The sequence below is a fragment of the Gadus chalcogrammus genome, chromosome 9 (genome assembly GCF_026213295.1).
Source record: "Gadus chalcogrammus isolate NIFS_2021 chromosome 9, NIFS_Gcha_1.0, whole genome shotgun sequence".
NCBI classification, from domain to species: Eukaryota; Metazoa; Chordata; class Actinopteri; order Gadiformes; family Gadidae; genus Gadus; species Gadus chalcogrammus.
The window spans coordinates 24,965,227-24,981,744 of NC_079420.1; the positions used below are offsets into that span (position 1 = coordinate 24,965,227).

Here is a 16,518-nt window from a genome sequence, read left to right on the forward strand (position 1 = left end):
GAGAGAGAGAGAGAGAGAGAGAGAGAGAGAGAGAGAGAGAGAGAGAGAGAGAGAGAGAGAGCGAGAATAAAAGATAGAAAGGAAAGAAAGAAATTAAATAAATAAATTCAGAATAGAAGAAAAAAATAATAATCGAAGAACGAAAGAGCAAAAAGGACAGAGGAAATCAAACGAGTAGAGACAGGATAAATGACCCAAGGAGAAGGGAAGAGCCAGGTCACATCCACTGACAGATAACATATATCTGCCTGGTGCATGTTAAGGTCAGGAAGGAGGCTGCTATGCCTGCGGCTGGGCTCACTATCACATCAGCAGGTCATGTGACTGATGACCTCACTATTGCGCTCTGTAAATGTTTCCCACTCCCCATAATCTGTTCCCCAAAGGCCCACCGTGTGACGCTACCGAAGTACACCAGTCAAGTACCATTGAAATTCCTTGGTGCAACACTCAAATGCAACGACATTTGTGTGATAAGATAGTAAGACAGAATTTTATTAATCCTTTTTATTTGAGAACAAAAATGATAATAATAGACCACAAAAAAATTCTGAAAATGTTGTATGCATAATAAGTAGAAATTAATGGGCAAAAATAAATGTAATCATGCTACAGATGAAGGAGATTAATCTTTTATTCGGGGGAGGGTCTGCCACTGCTACTCTGTGATGTATAATTACCAAACCTGGTACACATGTGGTCCCAACAACACTTAACATAAAAGTAAATGAGAAAATGAATCATGTCCATCTGATATTCCACCATTCATTTATGTTACTCTCTTCAGACCAGATCTTATCAAAACAAAAGATTACGAACTTATCCAATATCGATTTAGCCTGCTATATCATAGTAGGACTGCTGGATACCAGGTTAGGAAGAACAGTACCTTGATGGCAAGCTACCTGAACCTTGAAGCCTGTGTCCCAACGCCAGGATTAGTTGAGCTGAAGAGTAGCTAACATTGGATTCAATGCCCAAGCACCATATGGTGCTTATGTGGGGGAGGCCCACACAGAGGAGGATGACAAGGTAATTGCTGAGTTTGGAGCAGGTAGACAGATTTACAGGTGGATCATGGGTGGACAGGTGTACAGATGTGGTGCGTGAATGACCACCTGAAGAATGTAAAAGTGGAGGTAGCATTAATGAGCTGGCGAGTGGTAAAGTGCTAGTTACGTGGCTGCAGCAGGTGGCCCTATTGTCTCAATGCTAACAGATGCCAAACCAATGAGGGAATCATCCTAGTTGCTGGTCAGCTTCATGGTTATTTTGTCTGCCTTCATCTGTCAGTGGAAAACAGAAACAAATGCTACATTACACCAGCACCTTAAACACAGTAAAATACATGTCCAAGAAACTCAAGGGGAGAACAAGGAGACAGAAATAGAAAGGGCTAGTTATGCGAAGCTTTCTTACTCTAAATGTTACCCAATCACATTTGAGGTTTTGTGTGTGCAAACTGTTCTGGTAAATGTCACTCTGACAGAAACCCCCAGGGGCCCTGGCTGCCGCTCCTGTTAAGCGTGAGTTCTGGTTGCTGGTTGACGTCAAACAGGACCCTGACTGGCTGGCTGGCTGCCCGCTGCCCATAGGCCACCACTCTATTTAAAATACACGCTGTGCACCATAGAATTATTATATTGGGTCATAAAACACTATATTATTCAGTATTATATTATATTTAATTATTGTGTTATACCATATTATTTATAATTTATAGTATGAACAGGGCTTATTGGATTGCTACGCTGCATTTTTCTATTCTATTATACTATATTGTTCTTTATTGTTGTAATATATATTCAGTAATACTTTTTATTTTGTATTGTTATCATGCATCCTTGATGTAATATGTACATACATGTGTTTTCCGAATGACTTATAATTATATACCTAAAGAGCTCAGTCCAGTCCACGTCCGACCTGTCCCTCTCTGCTGTATCACAGAGACACTAACCCTGCCTGACAGGGTGGCTAAATGATAGCTCTCTCCCTTCTGCTTCACTACTGCATCGGCCCACTGCCATTCGTCAGCACCAACTGCCACTTTATGACGCCCGTGTTCACAGTCCTTTCAGTCTAATGGCAACCACTTGTTCTGCTGCACTAAACGCCCCTTCTTCTCCGCTGCCTTTTGTTTTTGCACATTCAATGTCCATGACTTTCCATTGATGAATTTTAAATGATCAAACACCAAAATGTAAACGGGCAAACAATAAACAGATAAAACTCACAAACAGATAAAAACAGATAAAATATGTAACTAAATATATATTTTATATATTGATTACATTAGCGTAGTTTGCAGTTAATATAGTTTACAACTTATCAAGCAACAAGCAAATGCTTATTTACTATAATGCATGGTCTTCGTTCAAACCGTGACTATAATCATACTAGTGTTATGGCTATTTTTCAATGGTAAATACTGGCCAGTATATCATTTGTGTTAGGAAGGAACCGGCAGTTTGGTTGCATTGTGGTATATTTTCTTCTTCTGACCAAGGAGGAGTTTAAGTGATCCAAGGAGAGGATAAAATCCATAAAAATATATAATGATGGATCATTTACAACATCCCACTCTGAGTGCAGTGGTTCAAGAAGAAACGGGGACATATTGTATGTCTTTCTCCCATTGGGGAGGAGGGTCAATGGAAGCAGAATATGTGTCTCCTACTTCCGATATCACTGCACTAGTGTTGGTCGATGGAGTCTTTCTGCAGTCGTGGTTTGAGTTGCATGCACTGATGTAGCCCTCTGGTGGACTTCCTTATGCTGAGCAGGGCCACAGAGAAAAAGTGGTTTGATACAAAACATGGTGCTTGATGGGTTATGAAGCAAGTAAAACATATAGATGCATATATGGCATAGAAGATAATATATAAGACTGTTTTCACAGATCTGTGTCAATGTTGACAACACTCTTGACAATGAAACATAAATTATCGATTGAACAAACAACAATTGCCAATAATGTGTTTTAGCATGTTTTTTCCTAAAACAAAGTTTGACAAACTTCTTAAAGATGTAGATTTGCAGTATCAAGGACAAACCAGGTTTGCCTTTATAAATTCCACTCATCACAACCCACACAAACTATCCCTTTGAGGGAAGTAGTGTTGATCAGAGGTTGTGGGCCTGCATGCTTTCCATATTTAACCATTGGTTTAATAATCCCAGCGGTTTGAATTCGGAAATCTACCTTTCTACATTAAAATATTTTTGGGGTTACTTGATAAATATAGACGAATCAACGTTACCACCTCATGAAAACGAACTGGACGAGTAACTCTAGCTTAAATCTGTGCACAGGTGTGGTTCATGCAAACTGTCAGTTTGAAGAATGTCCATGAGACAAACTAGAATTGCAGGGTGAGTGATGGTACATGATTCAGTCCACAGGTGGGGTTGAGTGATGGTACATGAGTCAGTCAACGGGTGGGGGTGAGTGATGGTACATGAGCCAGTCAGTCAACGGGTGGGGGTGAGTGATGGTACATCAGTCAGTCAACAGGTGGGGGTTAGTGATGGTTCATGAGTCAGTCAACAGGTGGGGGTTAGTGATGGTACATGAGTCAGTCAACAGGTGGGGGAGAGATGGCACATCACTGATCAGTCAGTCAACAGGTGGGGCTGAGTGTTGGTACATCAGTCAACAGGTGGGGCTGAGTGATGGTATATCAGTCCGTCAACAGGTGGGGGTTAGTGATGGCACATCAATCAGTCAACAGTTGGGGTCGAGTGATGGACAATGAGTCAACAGGTGAGGCGCCCCACGTAGGTCCTCCAGTGCATGTCTCCCCCCGGCCCCTCGACCAATAGGAATCGAGCGTTGTGGAGAGTGCCCGTGGCAGCCTCGCGGTACAAGAAGCGGAGAGAGAAAGGCGGCCAGCACGATTCCGCTGACTTTAAAGGTAAGCAGGGGAAACACTTAAACCCACGTTTGTGTTATCGAGTTCGTGCCCATCCGACCGCACTGCAGGGTAACAAAGACCATCGGAAGGACGACTTGCGACTGGTCTCGTGTATATATATTTATATATATATATATATATATATAATGGATCCTGCCGACGCTCGGGACGCGTGTGCTAACGGCGGCTAGCTCGCGCTAGCTTCCCCACGGGGCGAAACACGCTGCTTCTAAACCGCAAGGGGTTTCAATGATTTATTCAAGGCTGTTTTCAGTATTAGTTGCGGCCAGTAATTATTTCTATTCTTGCCGTTTCTGCTAGCCAGTTGCCCTGTAGTGCTGTCGCTTTGGTTAGCGTCGTTAGCAGCTGTCATAAACAAACTGAATGGCACCGGGACCCCACGAGGTCGGATTGGGATCCACAGTCTCCAACATGTGTAGTGATTGCAGATATTACTTTTTCATTTGGACTGAGTAGTGATAAGTAGCTAAAATGAAGACACCCTATGTAGCAAAGCTGGTTAGCCTGTTCGTGCGTCATCGGCCTGCGCGTCAATGTTAGCGCCGAGCTAATGTTGCTCTCTGACTGGGAGAGGGTATTGAGTTGTCGTGTTTCCCCGCTCTACCACAGCGACCCTTCCTGTCCCTGACTCTGACCTGTGTACGCCAGTTAACTGTCCCCGAAACCAGAATTATAAGAACACGAAAATGTAAGCTAGTAAAACAAAAACATGGACAATTCTTCCAACAGTTTGGACGAAAATCAATATCCGAAACATGTAACTGAAACGAAATTGCATGTATTGGAAGTCCCTCCCCCTAACGCTGCTTAATCCCATAGATAACCACATGGTACGGAATTCCCTATCTCTAACGCCGCTAAACCTTATAGCTGAACACATGTTACGGAAAGACCCGCCCTCTGCCGCCTTAACGCTCATTTGGATCATCCCGTCCCAGGCGTGCCTTCGTGATACCAGAACGATGGGGAATGCGGTTTTGTTCTAGCTGTGATTTCGCAATCGCCTTTAGGTGGTAGTCTATTCTATGGTTGAGTTTTGTCAGTGAATTTTTGGCCGCATTAACTTGAAGTTTGACCTCAGCTCTACCCTATACGTCGCTTTGATGTTGCTGTTGTAACTGTTTATTTTGCTGCTTGTTTTATCAGTCATTTTACATATTTTAAACAGGAGGGAGCTGTCACGTTGTAATGGACGCAAACAAAGGTAAGGTGTCATATCTATTTTTCACTTTGTCACATTGGCCATCATGATATTCTTACTACTCTGCTTACTGCTTTGTTTGCTGTCGTTTGGAAGGTAAAGGAGATCAAGGCATCCAGAGTTCGGAGGGACAGGGTCCGGACAGCTTTCACAACATGGAAAGGTGTGTGGGTGTTCACTGAAGACTGCCAACATAGCTGGTGCGCCATGTGGTTACATTATTATAGCTACTCCGGTCGTATTGTGGTGCACAATATTTGAAAAATTCAACCACACTGCTTTTGGCTTTGCGATGTTGTACTCTGACACTTTTTCTAAAGATTCATATTTACAATATTATGGGTGCATCTATCTTACTACATTTTGCAATGTGCTTATCTTTCTGATGCCTTGTAAGATGTTCTTCAGAACGTGTTGACTTTTTATAATATAATTTCAATCATTTAGTAAAATGCAGCTTCGGAGCTTTTCCAGCACTACTTCTTAGCATTGTCTGAGGCCGGTTATATCACAGGTGCTGAGATTCTTGCATAACGGGCATGTTTTGGGTCTTCCAGCAAACTAGCTCAAATCGTTTTTTTCAATCTCATCGTCTGGGTTATTCCTCTACTCACAACTGCCCTCTCTCCTCCTCGCAGCCTGCTTCCTAAAGCAGTGAAGAGACGAGTTCATGCCCTGAAGAGGCTACAGGTTCAGTGTGCCAACATAGAAGCCAAGTTTTATGAGGAGGTCCATGAACTAGAGCGGAAGTACGCTGTTCTTTACCAGCCTCTCTATGACAAGGTACCGGAGCCGGCTTACTACCGGGGATGCTCACTTTACCGTCACCATTTCCCCAATGTCTAACATCTGCATTGCATGTGTGGAGGTGCCTAACTCATTTGTCAATGTTCTTCCAGAGGAGAGACGTTATCACGGGAACGGTGGAGCCCACAGATGAAGAATGCGAGTGGCAGAGCGACCGAGAGGAGGAGGATGACCTAGCGGTGAGTTGACAGTTGTTGCCGGCCTCTCTTCCAATCAGCCCATACCCGTTAATTGTTGTTGTTAGTTTTAGTCTGATTGTTATGGTTTGGACTGTTGGACTCACTGAGTCTCAGCCTTCATATGAGATGTATGTGTATATAGTCTGTGTGGATAAAAAAACTTAAAAGATAGCTATTGCTGTTTATCTGCATGTTTTGCATGGGCCAGGGTTATAAAATAGTAAACTCTTATTGTAACATGCTTACCTGGGATACATATACTAGGTACCTAATTTTTTTTAAGGTCCCAATTGTCAAAGAGTGGTTAAAAACTTGAGCATCGTATCGTTCTAGGGGTGTGTTACACAACTTCTCTCGCACACTTTAAAGGTCCACTGATGTCTTCGCATTTGATGGCGGGGGGGGGGGGGGTGTGGCACTCTGTAAGAAGAGGTCAATCATTATTCGTCACTCTTCCATTTGGGTTTGTAGGAGCAACTGAAAAAGAAGGCTGCGGTTGAGGACAAGAAGGAAGACCCTACCCCAGAGGAAGACCCCAAAGGCATCCCAGAGTTCTGGCTCACCATCTTCAAGGGAGTAGACATGCTCAGCGACATGCTTGAGGTACCGTCAGATTCAAACGTTTGCATGGGCCGTTCTGACAAGAATTGCATCTTAAAGCCTCCGCCAACCTCTCAAAAATAGTGCTTTGAAATCTTCTAATGATATCAAGACCCTAAATTACGTAGTTAAGTAAAAGAATGAATTTGCAAGTTATGCACCAAAAGTAAACAGCCGAGCACGTGAAACATTTGTTTTGTTTCTTTAAAGAATGGGGTTCCTTATATGGCTTAAGAACAATGTATATTTGCAGTTTTTAATGTTATTGATTGCCTATCTGGCCGTGTCTCTGACCAGAAACTTTAAATCTCCTAACTTCCTGCACAGGAACATGATGAGCCCATCCTTAAGCACCTGAAAGACATCCAGGTCAAGTATTCTGAGCCTGGGCAGCCAATGGTCAGTATTTGCGCAATAATAACTTGTGTTGTTTTATCCATATATCAATAAGGAAACGGTATAGTACCAGGAGATTGCAACATATGTGTGGTCTGCTTCAGCTTCCATGTAGACACCAGCTGTCCATTATGAAATGTGTTTGTGTTGTCAGTAGATCACAGGGACACCTAGAGTACAAATGGGGGCCTTGCGTTATATCATAACACTAACATGCTTGTCTGAATAATACATTTTGCAGCGTTTTTGTTTTCTGTTTTTTTTTCCTTCAGAGTTTCACGCTAGAGTTCCACTTTGAGTCCAACCCCTTCTTCAACAGCACTGTCCTCACTAAGGTGTACAGGATGAAGTCTGAACCCGAGAGCTCAGAGCCCTTCTCCTTCGAGGGTCCAGAGATCATAGACTGTGAAGGGTGAGAACACAAAACACACACATTATGCTTGCATGACACAAATCTCCAACTCGAAGGCTTGCTCTGTTTTCAGTGAGTGAAACTGTATTTGTCTGAGTAAAGACTTGCTGTATCCGTATAAGAGGTGTGGATGTTGTCTGATTCAGTGACTGTCCCCTCAGCTGTCCGATAGACTGGCAGAAGGGGAAGGACGTGACGGTGAAAACCATCAAGAAGAAACAGAAGCACAAAGGCCGCGGCACGGTGCGCACCGTCACCAAGCAGGTCCCCAACGACTCCTTCTTCAACTTCTTCAACCCCATCAAAGGTGAGGATACACACATCTGACCAGGGGCTGGAATGACCGGCTATCAGTTAATGCAGCATAACTGTGTGTATGTATGTGTCCATATATGCATCATTAGTTTGAGGGACAAATCAACACAAATTATGCCTTTTAATAATTATAGCAAAGAATGAATAATTACGAATCAAGCCTTTGAGAACTCGCAACACGCACACTTATTGTATTACTTTTTATTATTTTCTTTGTTGGACGGACAAAACACGCACTTGCATTCACGATCAATTTGAAAGCCATATTTGTTTGACCGCCATTTAATATATTTGGTATAGGCCTACTTAATCTATTGCAGGGTATATAATGTATAACGCCGGTTCTACATCACATGGGGTCAATCATGACCGCCCATGAGGAGGGCCCGCCTCTTTCTCCTGCTTCTGCTCGGATTTATAAATATGATTGCATTCGTCCTAATCATTGAAAATTCATTCAAATATATATTTAACAGTCAAGTTTAATCCTATTGGTAATTATGACAAAATTCGTTATATAACTTAAATCGAAGCATGCCGTATTTCGGTGTATTCTTCTAAATGTTTTGTTCTTGTCTTGCAGTCGCACCAGATGGAGAGTTGGTGAGTTGTTTTCATTTGAAACGTGTCAACAGACTCTTCCTTCTTCTTAAGCTGACTAAAACCCCTGGACTGTATCCCAACTCCTGCCGGAGACCTCAGCTGCTGTTTTGTGTTGTGTAGGACGAGGACTCTGAGCTCACCCTAGCCACCGACTTTGAAATCGGGCATTTCTTCCGTGAGCGGATTGTTCCCCGGGCCGTGCTGTACTTCACCGGGGAGGGTCTGGAAGACGACGACAGCGTAAGCACACGCACACCAAGCACTTACACACTATGGTTTGCTGGAGTTCCACTGCTCACTCTCCTGTTTTCCCCCCCCTCTTATTTTGACTAGTTTGACGATGAGGAGGAGATGGAGGAAGGTGACGAAGAGGTTAGTAGGATGTGAGGGTCTCATCTTGGACGGGTTAGTGCATGTGGAGTGGCTCAGCATATCTCTCCCTGTGTGTTTAGGAGCAGGATGATGAGGATGATGATGAGGATGAAGGAGAGGTGGACACCAAGGTCAGTATCCTGTTATCAACAGCTGAATATGCATGAGGGCTTTCTGATGGGCTCATTATTAGGAAGTGACATCCCTGTAATTCTTTAAATTGTGAAAAGGGATAATACTTAGTTTGCCATCTGATCAAAATACAAATCCGCTTGAATGATGGAGAACCAGTGGTTTCCGGTTATCCCAACATGCGCACGCACACAGACTTGGGCACAACAGTCTAAGCAGCAGTCGCATGCATTTAATTTATGTTAATGATATGCATGTGTATATTTCCCGGGGGCAATGCACAAAACAAAATGCATGTATCAGAGATGGCTTAAGCTCATTTCATCTGGAGTTCATGCTACCAACAAATGTTTAGATGGTTGGATAAGGTCTTGGATCTCGTTGTGACTTTTAAACTTGTCTCTCCCTTCCCCTGGATGTCTTTTCATTGCAGGCATAATCAAATCATTTTCACTGCATGCATTCCTACTAGGTAAGGGAGAAGCATACTTCTATACTGTTACCTCCCATCAGCTTGGCTTGGTCATCCCCTCCTGACATTTTTCGGATAATGAAAGATGGCCACCATATCTCTTATGAATTTTGCTGCTGTAGTCAAGTATTGTTACGATTATTACAAGTTGTATGTGGTTTGTAAACGCACACAATTGAAAATTAACTGGCAAACGTAACAATTTGGGGATTTTGTACCATGCTTTTTTTTTAGTCTATCTCCCATTCAGTTCTCTGGTTCTGTTGAGAATATACTGCCGCCCTAAGATCCTAGTTATGTTCCTAAAAGATCTGTTCCCCTCACCTTCCCACCTCCACTGGTTCCCCTCCTCTTCGCCTTTGCTCCTAACAGGTGTCTAACCCAGCCACCTCACTCAGTGCGTTTACATGGGACAGTTAGATCAAATTAACCCTTATACCGATTTTGCTACTCAAACAAACCGTGTCAATTATTCGAACGTACATGGCCTTTAAGAGATCGGAAAATGACCGGAGCATGGCTGAATCTGCTACCCTAGGTGGCGCTGTAGCCCTTTCAACAAGTGGTTATAGAGCCACTTCCGGTTTACATCTACTAGTGAACTGACAGCTGTCCCGCATACGGCAACAATCCCTTTCTCCTCCATGTAGCGTTTCAATCTTGACTTCAAAGTCACAGCAGAAATTGCTATACCCCAATTCCTTCTCCACCATGGCCGAGATAACCCCCACTACGAGTCTTTGTTGTGAAAGTACCAGAGTCGGAGAACCCGACGCGGTTTCAGAATATTCATAATACATAATAATATTAATAATATCATAATATCCCTGTCAGTTCGGTCGCGGCGCAGTGAATGAATTAATATCTAACGATTATTTTGACAGATGTGCCCGAAGTTACTCCTTTACAACCTTGTTGATGACCAACGTTTAGGAATACATGTATTTTTAATTCAGCCTTGGGTGAAATCGAAGCGTAGTGTGTACTGAATGCGTGTTGATGATAGGGGGTTTCACTTTATAGGGGGTAATGGCATGACACCGGCTTCCTCCATCATCTATCTATATAAAGAAACAATTAAATATTTATAAAGAAATAAGAAGGGTTTATAGCGACAACAACACGACTACCGTCTCCTTCTGGCTCACGTCCCCCGGCCGCAAGATCTCGAGCATGCGCAGAACGCGAAATCCGATGCGGGTTTACATTCAGGTAGAAACCGGACTATGATCGAGTTATCTAGGTGCTCTTATCCGATCTCGCTTGTCCGAAGTAGATCGGGTAAAGGTGTTTACATGCATTTTTAAAAGTCTGGTTGAGGTCTTATTTGTTTCTTTATCCGATAATGACTCTGCATGAGAACGCACTGACTCAGTCCTCTGCTTTCCATCTAGACCTTTTTATTTTCATTGTGCTCATCAAGTTGTGGTTTTCATGGTGCTTCCTGGGCCCTCTGTGACGTGTGCTTTGTCTTCCACAGAAAGCTGAAGCCCAGCCTGCCGAATGCAAGCAGCAGTAAGCGGTGAGACCAGCTGGTGTCGGATTACGGCGGAGATCTTCTCACATTTCTTTCAGGTTCTCAATAAATTGAAGGCCCCCCCCCCCTCTACCGTTTGCAGGCTCCGCCCATTTCCGATCTCTCGTCTGAACGCAATAGAACGCAACCAAACAGTGTTTTTACGATGTGCATGACTTTTTATTTAGATTTTGTTTATCTATTTTTTCCTCTCCATACCACCTTCTTAAAAACAGCAAACTACTATTTTTGAATTGTAGACGGGTGGTTTTGAGTTATTGTTGAACAAAGTATAATCACTTGTATTCTAAAGGAGGCGTCCACGTCACCACCAGGGGAAAGGATCAGCCCCCAACTTAGGTTTTCCTTTTTTTGGTGGGGGGGGGGAAATCAATGACTCAGGGTTTTTTAATACCAATAAGATGGTTTACCAGAACACTGCTGAACAGGAATGGTTTCACAGGGGTGGGGTGGCTGCCAGGTTTCATCCTAGGTTTGCTCATTATAAGACGAAATCTGAAATGTTTTTTTTTTCTTTTTTTTTATGTTCATTGTCATGTTGTTGGACTATTTATTTTGGTTTCACCTGGCTGTACGACTTGCATCATGGGAAATTGTAATATTCCCATCCCAAGTTAAAGGCCTGTTCTCATTGGCTCAAATTTCTCTTCGGCTTTGCGTATACTGCCAAATTGCGTCATTTTAAAACATAAACGTGTTTCCATGGTTACTAATGTAGTTATGTAATGTACAACTAGTTTGACTAAAGCATAAAAGCGCTTAACTGGCAGTTTTTGCTTGATGAACGTTAGTTATTCCCTTTGACACAGCCTGTATACATTTTTTTTCCAACTAGTGTTCTTGGACCCACGAGCTGTCTGTTGTAGGGACGCTATCTTGGCACTCTTATCTGGGACAACATGTCAAAATAATTTGTTAGTGCGCTAGGTGGTCTTAACTAACACTTGACTTTGATCCCCATTTCGTACCGCCCTGAACCATAGCCTCTTCCGTTTGTTTTAATGGAAGGCATATACAACAAGAACAACAGACTGCCAAGTTGGGATTGATGCTTTTGAACCCTGTAGTGTTCCCCCCCCCTCCCAAAATACAATTATTAAGGTTAACAAGAAGCCAAAAAACACCTTACCATGATTTGTACCAATTGTTCTGCCAATTATTTTTACTGACCATATAAATGTACTTCACTATTTGACATTTTGTTAACAAAATCATATTTTCCTTTTTAGTTTAAGATTCAACGGACTGTCTAGGGATGCATTGTAAGAGGTTGCCAATGAGTTTAGTTCTGCACCCTGGTGTTTCTCTTGGTACTGTGGATGCAGGGCCATAATGATATGATGGTGTGATGCTGCGTTCTCCGCTAAAACAGAATCAGAATAAAAAGCTTGTAGATCTGGACGATCTCCGGCTCCCTGCAAGCCGTGTACTAGCAATGGCCTTATCTGGTTCTTCGCAATTTGTTACTTGCGCAATATTTCTTTTCAATTTGTACAAAATGAGTTAAGATATTCTATTAAAGTTGTGCGACATAAACAAACTTCTTCGATTGGGTTTATTTGCTGTTGTCCGAGGAATGAACCGTGTCCACCTAGTCCAACTCTTGACAGGGATTCGAGGAAAAAAGAACACAACTGCAGGTTCGGTATTTTATAGGCTCAGTTTATACCTCCATTTATATTTAAATGTTTTTCTACCACATTTGATACTTGCCTTTTTGTTGTTCAGATGTAAATTATTATAGATTGTTAGTCATGATGGATGATGGAAAATTACGAGGTATTCCATTTGGATGCTTTAAATAACAAGCATACGCTGGTTTTGCAGACCCTAGCTTAAACAATTACATTAATATCAAGCTTGAATGCTACAAAAGCATAACTGTCACAAGATCAGGAATCAAAATGCAGCATGAAATAAGATTTTGTTTACATCTATAATTGTAAAACTAATGGGCATGTATACTGGTCCCAAATGAGATCAGGTACAGGAAGTGATGTCAGACTGCGGGCCATAGTACAGGTGTTTCTTAAGGAAGTCCAGAATCTTCCACCAGGAATCTTCCTGGGCGTGGCAGTGTGCTGTCACCTCTCCACCCCACAGAACTACAACTGACAACAGAATAAACAGGAATCACAATGAGTGGACGAACGTACTACTAGAGCTTACAATGTATAATACTCAATACATATTCAAGTAAACTAGCATAACCTAGTATGACATATTTATGCAACATTGTAAACTAGAAAATGCATTTCCTGCAGAAAATGCGCTAAGTGCTGTAGTAAAGTGAGGTTTAAAATATTTTTGAATAAAGCCACATAGATTAAGACATAAAGAAGCAAATAAAGTTCAGAGATTTGAACAAAAGTTCAAAAGTAAACAATGTAAACATGAATACCATTTAAGTAAATGTAAATGGTTGGAAACAAATAAAGTGACAGCTGAATGAAAAGCACAAAGCATTGCTAAAAATGCAGAAATGTAAAAAGAATTGAACTGAAGAATCTGAGGCCCCGTCCACAACCAAAACAGGCGAAAATGATCAGGTTTCGTTTTATGCGGTTCAGGAATATCTCCGTAAAGACGGAGTCATTGCGAAACCGCATCGAGCTGTAGAAACGCTGTAATAAATATTCAAGGCCCTGGTTCTCCACAGAAAAAAAGTGGAGCGCATCAAGCCTGCGTGCTGTTTACAAACGATCAGTCACGAGGCGATACAACCTTTTCAATTGAGCAGAAGTACTTTTTAAAGTTCAGTTAGTAATTACATTTATCAAGGGGCTTCATTTGAAGCTACAAAAAGGATAGAAATAAAATAATTAATAAAAAATTCAACGCAAGTCTTACGTCCCCCAGCTGGTGGGGGGGCTGATGACGTCATCGATTGCGTTTCACTCCAATGTCTGCGTCGGGACTCTCTAAATCGACGCCACTTCGACCTGGGCGGGACTTTACGTCCTACGTCACTCGCTATGGGTTTGCATGTGTGCGCGTAGCCGTTTGTCTCAGGGATCTGTGCACGAACTCCCTTGCACTACAGATTACGAGCGTCAGTGTCGTACGCGATGGAGGGTGGATGACATTCCTACAGTCTGTGATGATAGGCTATATTTCTACAAATGACTTACTATTACTAGCGATTAACATGACGAAACAACACGAACTAAGCTAACATTAGACTATAGCCATACCAGATAACGCCATACCAGCTAACCCTAACTATTTATATTAAACTCTGAACCATTTTGCAACAGGCATGTGTGTTGGTGCGTCTTATTGCTTCCCACGTCTGCGCCTGCGTCTGCGTCTGCATCTTTCCCACTCCTGGCTAATAGCTTCAGCTTTTGTACTGTAGATCAGAAATGATCACCCTGTACCACACTGCTGACTTGTTGATGTTTTGTGAGCACTCAAGCATTTCTCTAGGTATCTTAAGTTTCCTACTGGAGTCATCAAAACGTTGGACTTTGTTATTGTAAGAAATATTGTGTTGCAAAAACACTTTGTGTCTTCTTACCCTTAGCGTTACCCTAACCTTAACCCCAGTAACATTTCTTCATCATAAACTAGTCTACAAGTTACGCAAAATGGCATGCAAACATCCAGTCCAATATGAAAGAAAAAAGCTAGCTTCATTAAGTAGGGTGACCAGATTTGAGTTTGTAAAAAAGAGGACACTTCGTCGCGGGGGGGGGGGGGGGGGGGGGGGTATAGCATGCCGAACCATGACCATGTGAATGCATACAAATGTCACAAATGAAATGACAATATGAACATCTATTTATTGAACTTTAAAAAAATTGCAAAGTGCAAATGTAAAACAAATCTTTTTTGTGGCATTTAAATGTGTCAATAATGATAACAAATAAAACATTCTAAATAATAAATTCTTTATATGGCCACATTAAAATAAGAAAATTAGAAACTTGTCAGTCCTCCTCATATATTAAAGCAATAATGATAACAAATACAATATTCTAAATAATAAATTACTTTTTTTTTTTTCTTTAGTTCGTCCGTGAACTTACATTTACGTTTAGGCATGGCTGCAGATGTAATGTGCTGTTGTAAACAGAGTGGAAGCGGCAAGGTGCTCAATGTTGCCAGATTGGAAATGGCAAAGTAACGTACCAAAGGCCCAAAATGGTCGTATTTGGAGGATAATTATCGTGGCTCTGGCAACCCCGAGATCGGTCGCCCAATGACAGACTCTCTCTACAGTCAGCTCGCGCAAGAAGGGGAACGTAAGGAAGATACCATTTCCAGAACTTGGAAGGCCGTAATAACCATAGACATATACAATGGTAATAACTAGTAGGTTATGTGAAAGACCCAGAAACACAAATATGCGACGAGGCAAAAAAAATAAAAATAATAATAATAACAATAATATATTTTTTTTTTTTTGCGACGAGGCAAAATACCGGACGTTTTTGGAATCCCTGCCGGACGCATTTTTTAGGTTTCGAAAAGAGGACATGTCCGGGAAAAAGAGGACGTCTGGTCACCCTACATTAAGGAATCAAACCCCTTATCCCCGCATTAATGAGTTGTTCTCTGACCACTAACCCATCAGGTCTTAGTACATGCGATTCAAGAGTTAACCACTTGACAATCTTTAAACTTCGGTTGCCTAGAAATTGTAAAGACAGTGATGTGTGTACATTGTGCGAGAATCCGTCACTCGTGATGTGTGTGCAGTCCAAAATGAAAGAAAAAACCTTGCATCACTAGGGAATCGAACCCCCAATCATCAGTTGGTCGTTGGTAACTGTAAACAAAGAGATCGCATTTTGTTTAACTGCTAACTAACAAACGGGTTTATGCGTTCACTGAACAAAGATTATGGAAATAAAAGACCACTTTTCCATCAGAAAAATCATCAGAACCGTTATTACCAACCCATAGACACTAAAGCCAAAACCTTTCTCACATGCACACCCATCGCGAGTGACGGCTATGCGCACACATGCACACCCATAGCGAGTGACGTAGCACGTAAAGTCCCGCCCAGGTCGAAGTGGCGTCGATTTAGAGAGTCCCGTCTGGGGATGGGTCCTGCCAGACGGAGGCGTAACTTGTAGTAGGAGGCGTAACTTGTAGTCGGAGGAGGCGTAACTTGTAGTCGGAGGAGGCGTAACTCGGAGGCGTGTCTAGTACTTTTCTAAATCGCGGAAGTGATCTGTATGTAGCAGTGGTGCGCGGGTACATAAATGACCGCAACTCGGACATCAAATATTAGGCCTTATATAAAAATAATGCACCCGACCCGCTCATTTAAAAATATGCTCTTGATTAGCTTAATCATAGCCTTAGTTGAAACTGACATCCCTGAGTCATATATATGAAAAGAAGCCTATTACAATTTTACAATGACACGTAATGCATAGGCCTCCTACTACAAGTTACGCCTCCTACTACAAGTTACACCCACTACAAGTTACGCCTCCGTCTTGCAGGACGCAGACAGACCCTACTCTTTTGCTGCGTTCGAGTATTCTCTGCGAACCGACACGGATCTCGGATCTGACGCCACGCCCACACTTCAAGC

At 42.2% G+C, this 16,518-nt stretch overlaps 2 protein-coding genes across 3 annotated transcripts in view; one reads left to right on the forward strand and one right to left on the reverse strand.

Moving 5' to 3' along the window:
* Positions 1 to 3,710: 3,710 nt before the first annotated feature.
* Positions 3,711 to 11,355, forward strand: nap1l4a (nucleosome assembly protein 1-like 4a). Of its 2 annotated transcripts, XM_056599404.1 has the most exons (15): positions 3,711 to 3,917; positions 5,107 to 5,142; positions 5,236 to 5,302; positions 5,778 to 5,922; positions 6,039 to 6,125; positions 6,597 to 6,728; positions 7,053 to 7,124; positions 7,394 to 7,533; positions 7,695 to 7,840; positions 8,432 to 8,451; positions 8,572 to 8,691; positions 8,785 to 8,823; positions 8,904 to 8,954; positions 9,389 to 9,427; positions 10,908 to 11,355. In XM_056599404.1, the coding sequence occupies exons 1-14, from the start codon at positions 3,797 to 3,799 to the stop codon at positions 9,392 to 9,394; spliced, it is 1,182 nt and encodes a 393-aa protein (XP_056455379.1). In that variant the 5' UTR covers positions 3,711 to 3,796; the 3' UTR covers positions 9,395 to 9,427; positions 10,908 to 11,355. The 2 variants fall into 2 exon arrangements, with proteins under 2 accessions (XP_056455379.1, XP_056455378.1); XM_056599403.1 differs by lacking the exon at positions 9,389 to 9,427.
* Positions 11,133 to 16,518, reverse strand: part of acot19 (acyl-CoA thioesterase 19) — a 45,332-nt gene continuing 39,946 nt past the window's right edge. Inside the window, exon 10 of the mRNA XM_056599401.1 lies at positions 11,133 to 13,075. Coding sequence (XP_056455376.1) covers positions 12,945 to 13,075 — 131 coding nt within the window. The 3' untranslated portion in view covers positions 11,133 to 12,944. The remainder of the gene's footprint in view (positions 13,076 to 16,518) is intronic.

What these genes read in the sequence shown, in the direction of transcription:
- nap1l4a (XM_056599403.1), top strand. Translation starts at nt 3,797, where the DNA reads ATGTCTCCCCCCGGCCCCTCGACCAATAGGAATCGAGCGTTGTGGAGA. An exon ending in CTGAGCCTGGGCAGCCAATG is followed by an intron (nt 7,125 to 7,393) that starts GTCAGTATTTGC and finishes TTTTTCCTTCAG; the next exon opens with AGTTTCACGCTAGAGTTCCA. An exon ending in GAGATCATAGACTGTGAAGG is followed by an intron (nt 7,534 to 7,694) that starts GTGAGAACACAA and finishes CTGTCCCCTCAG; the next exon opens with CTGTCCGATAGACTGGCAGA.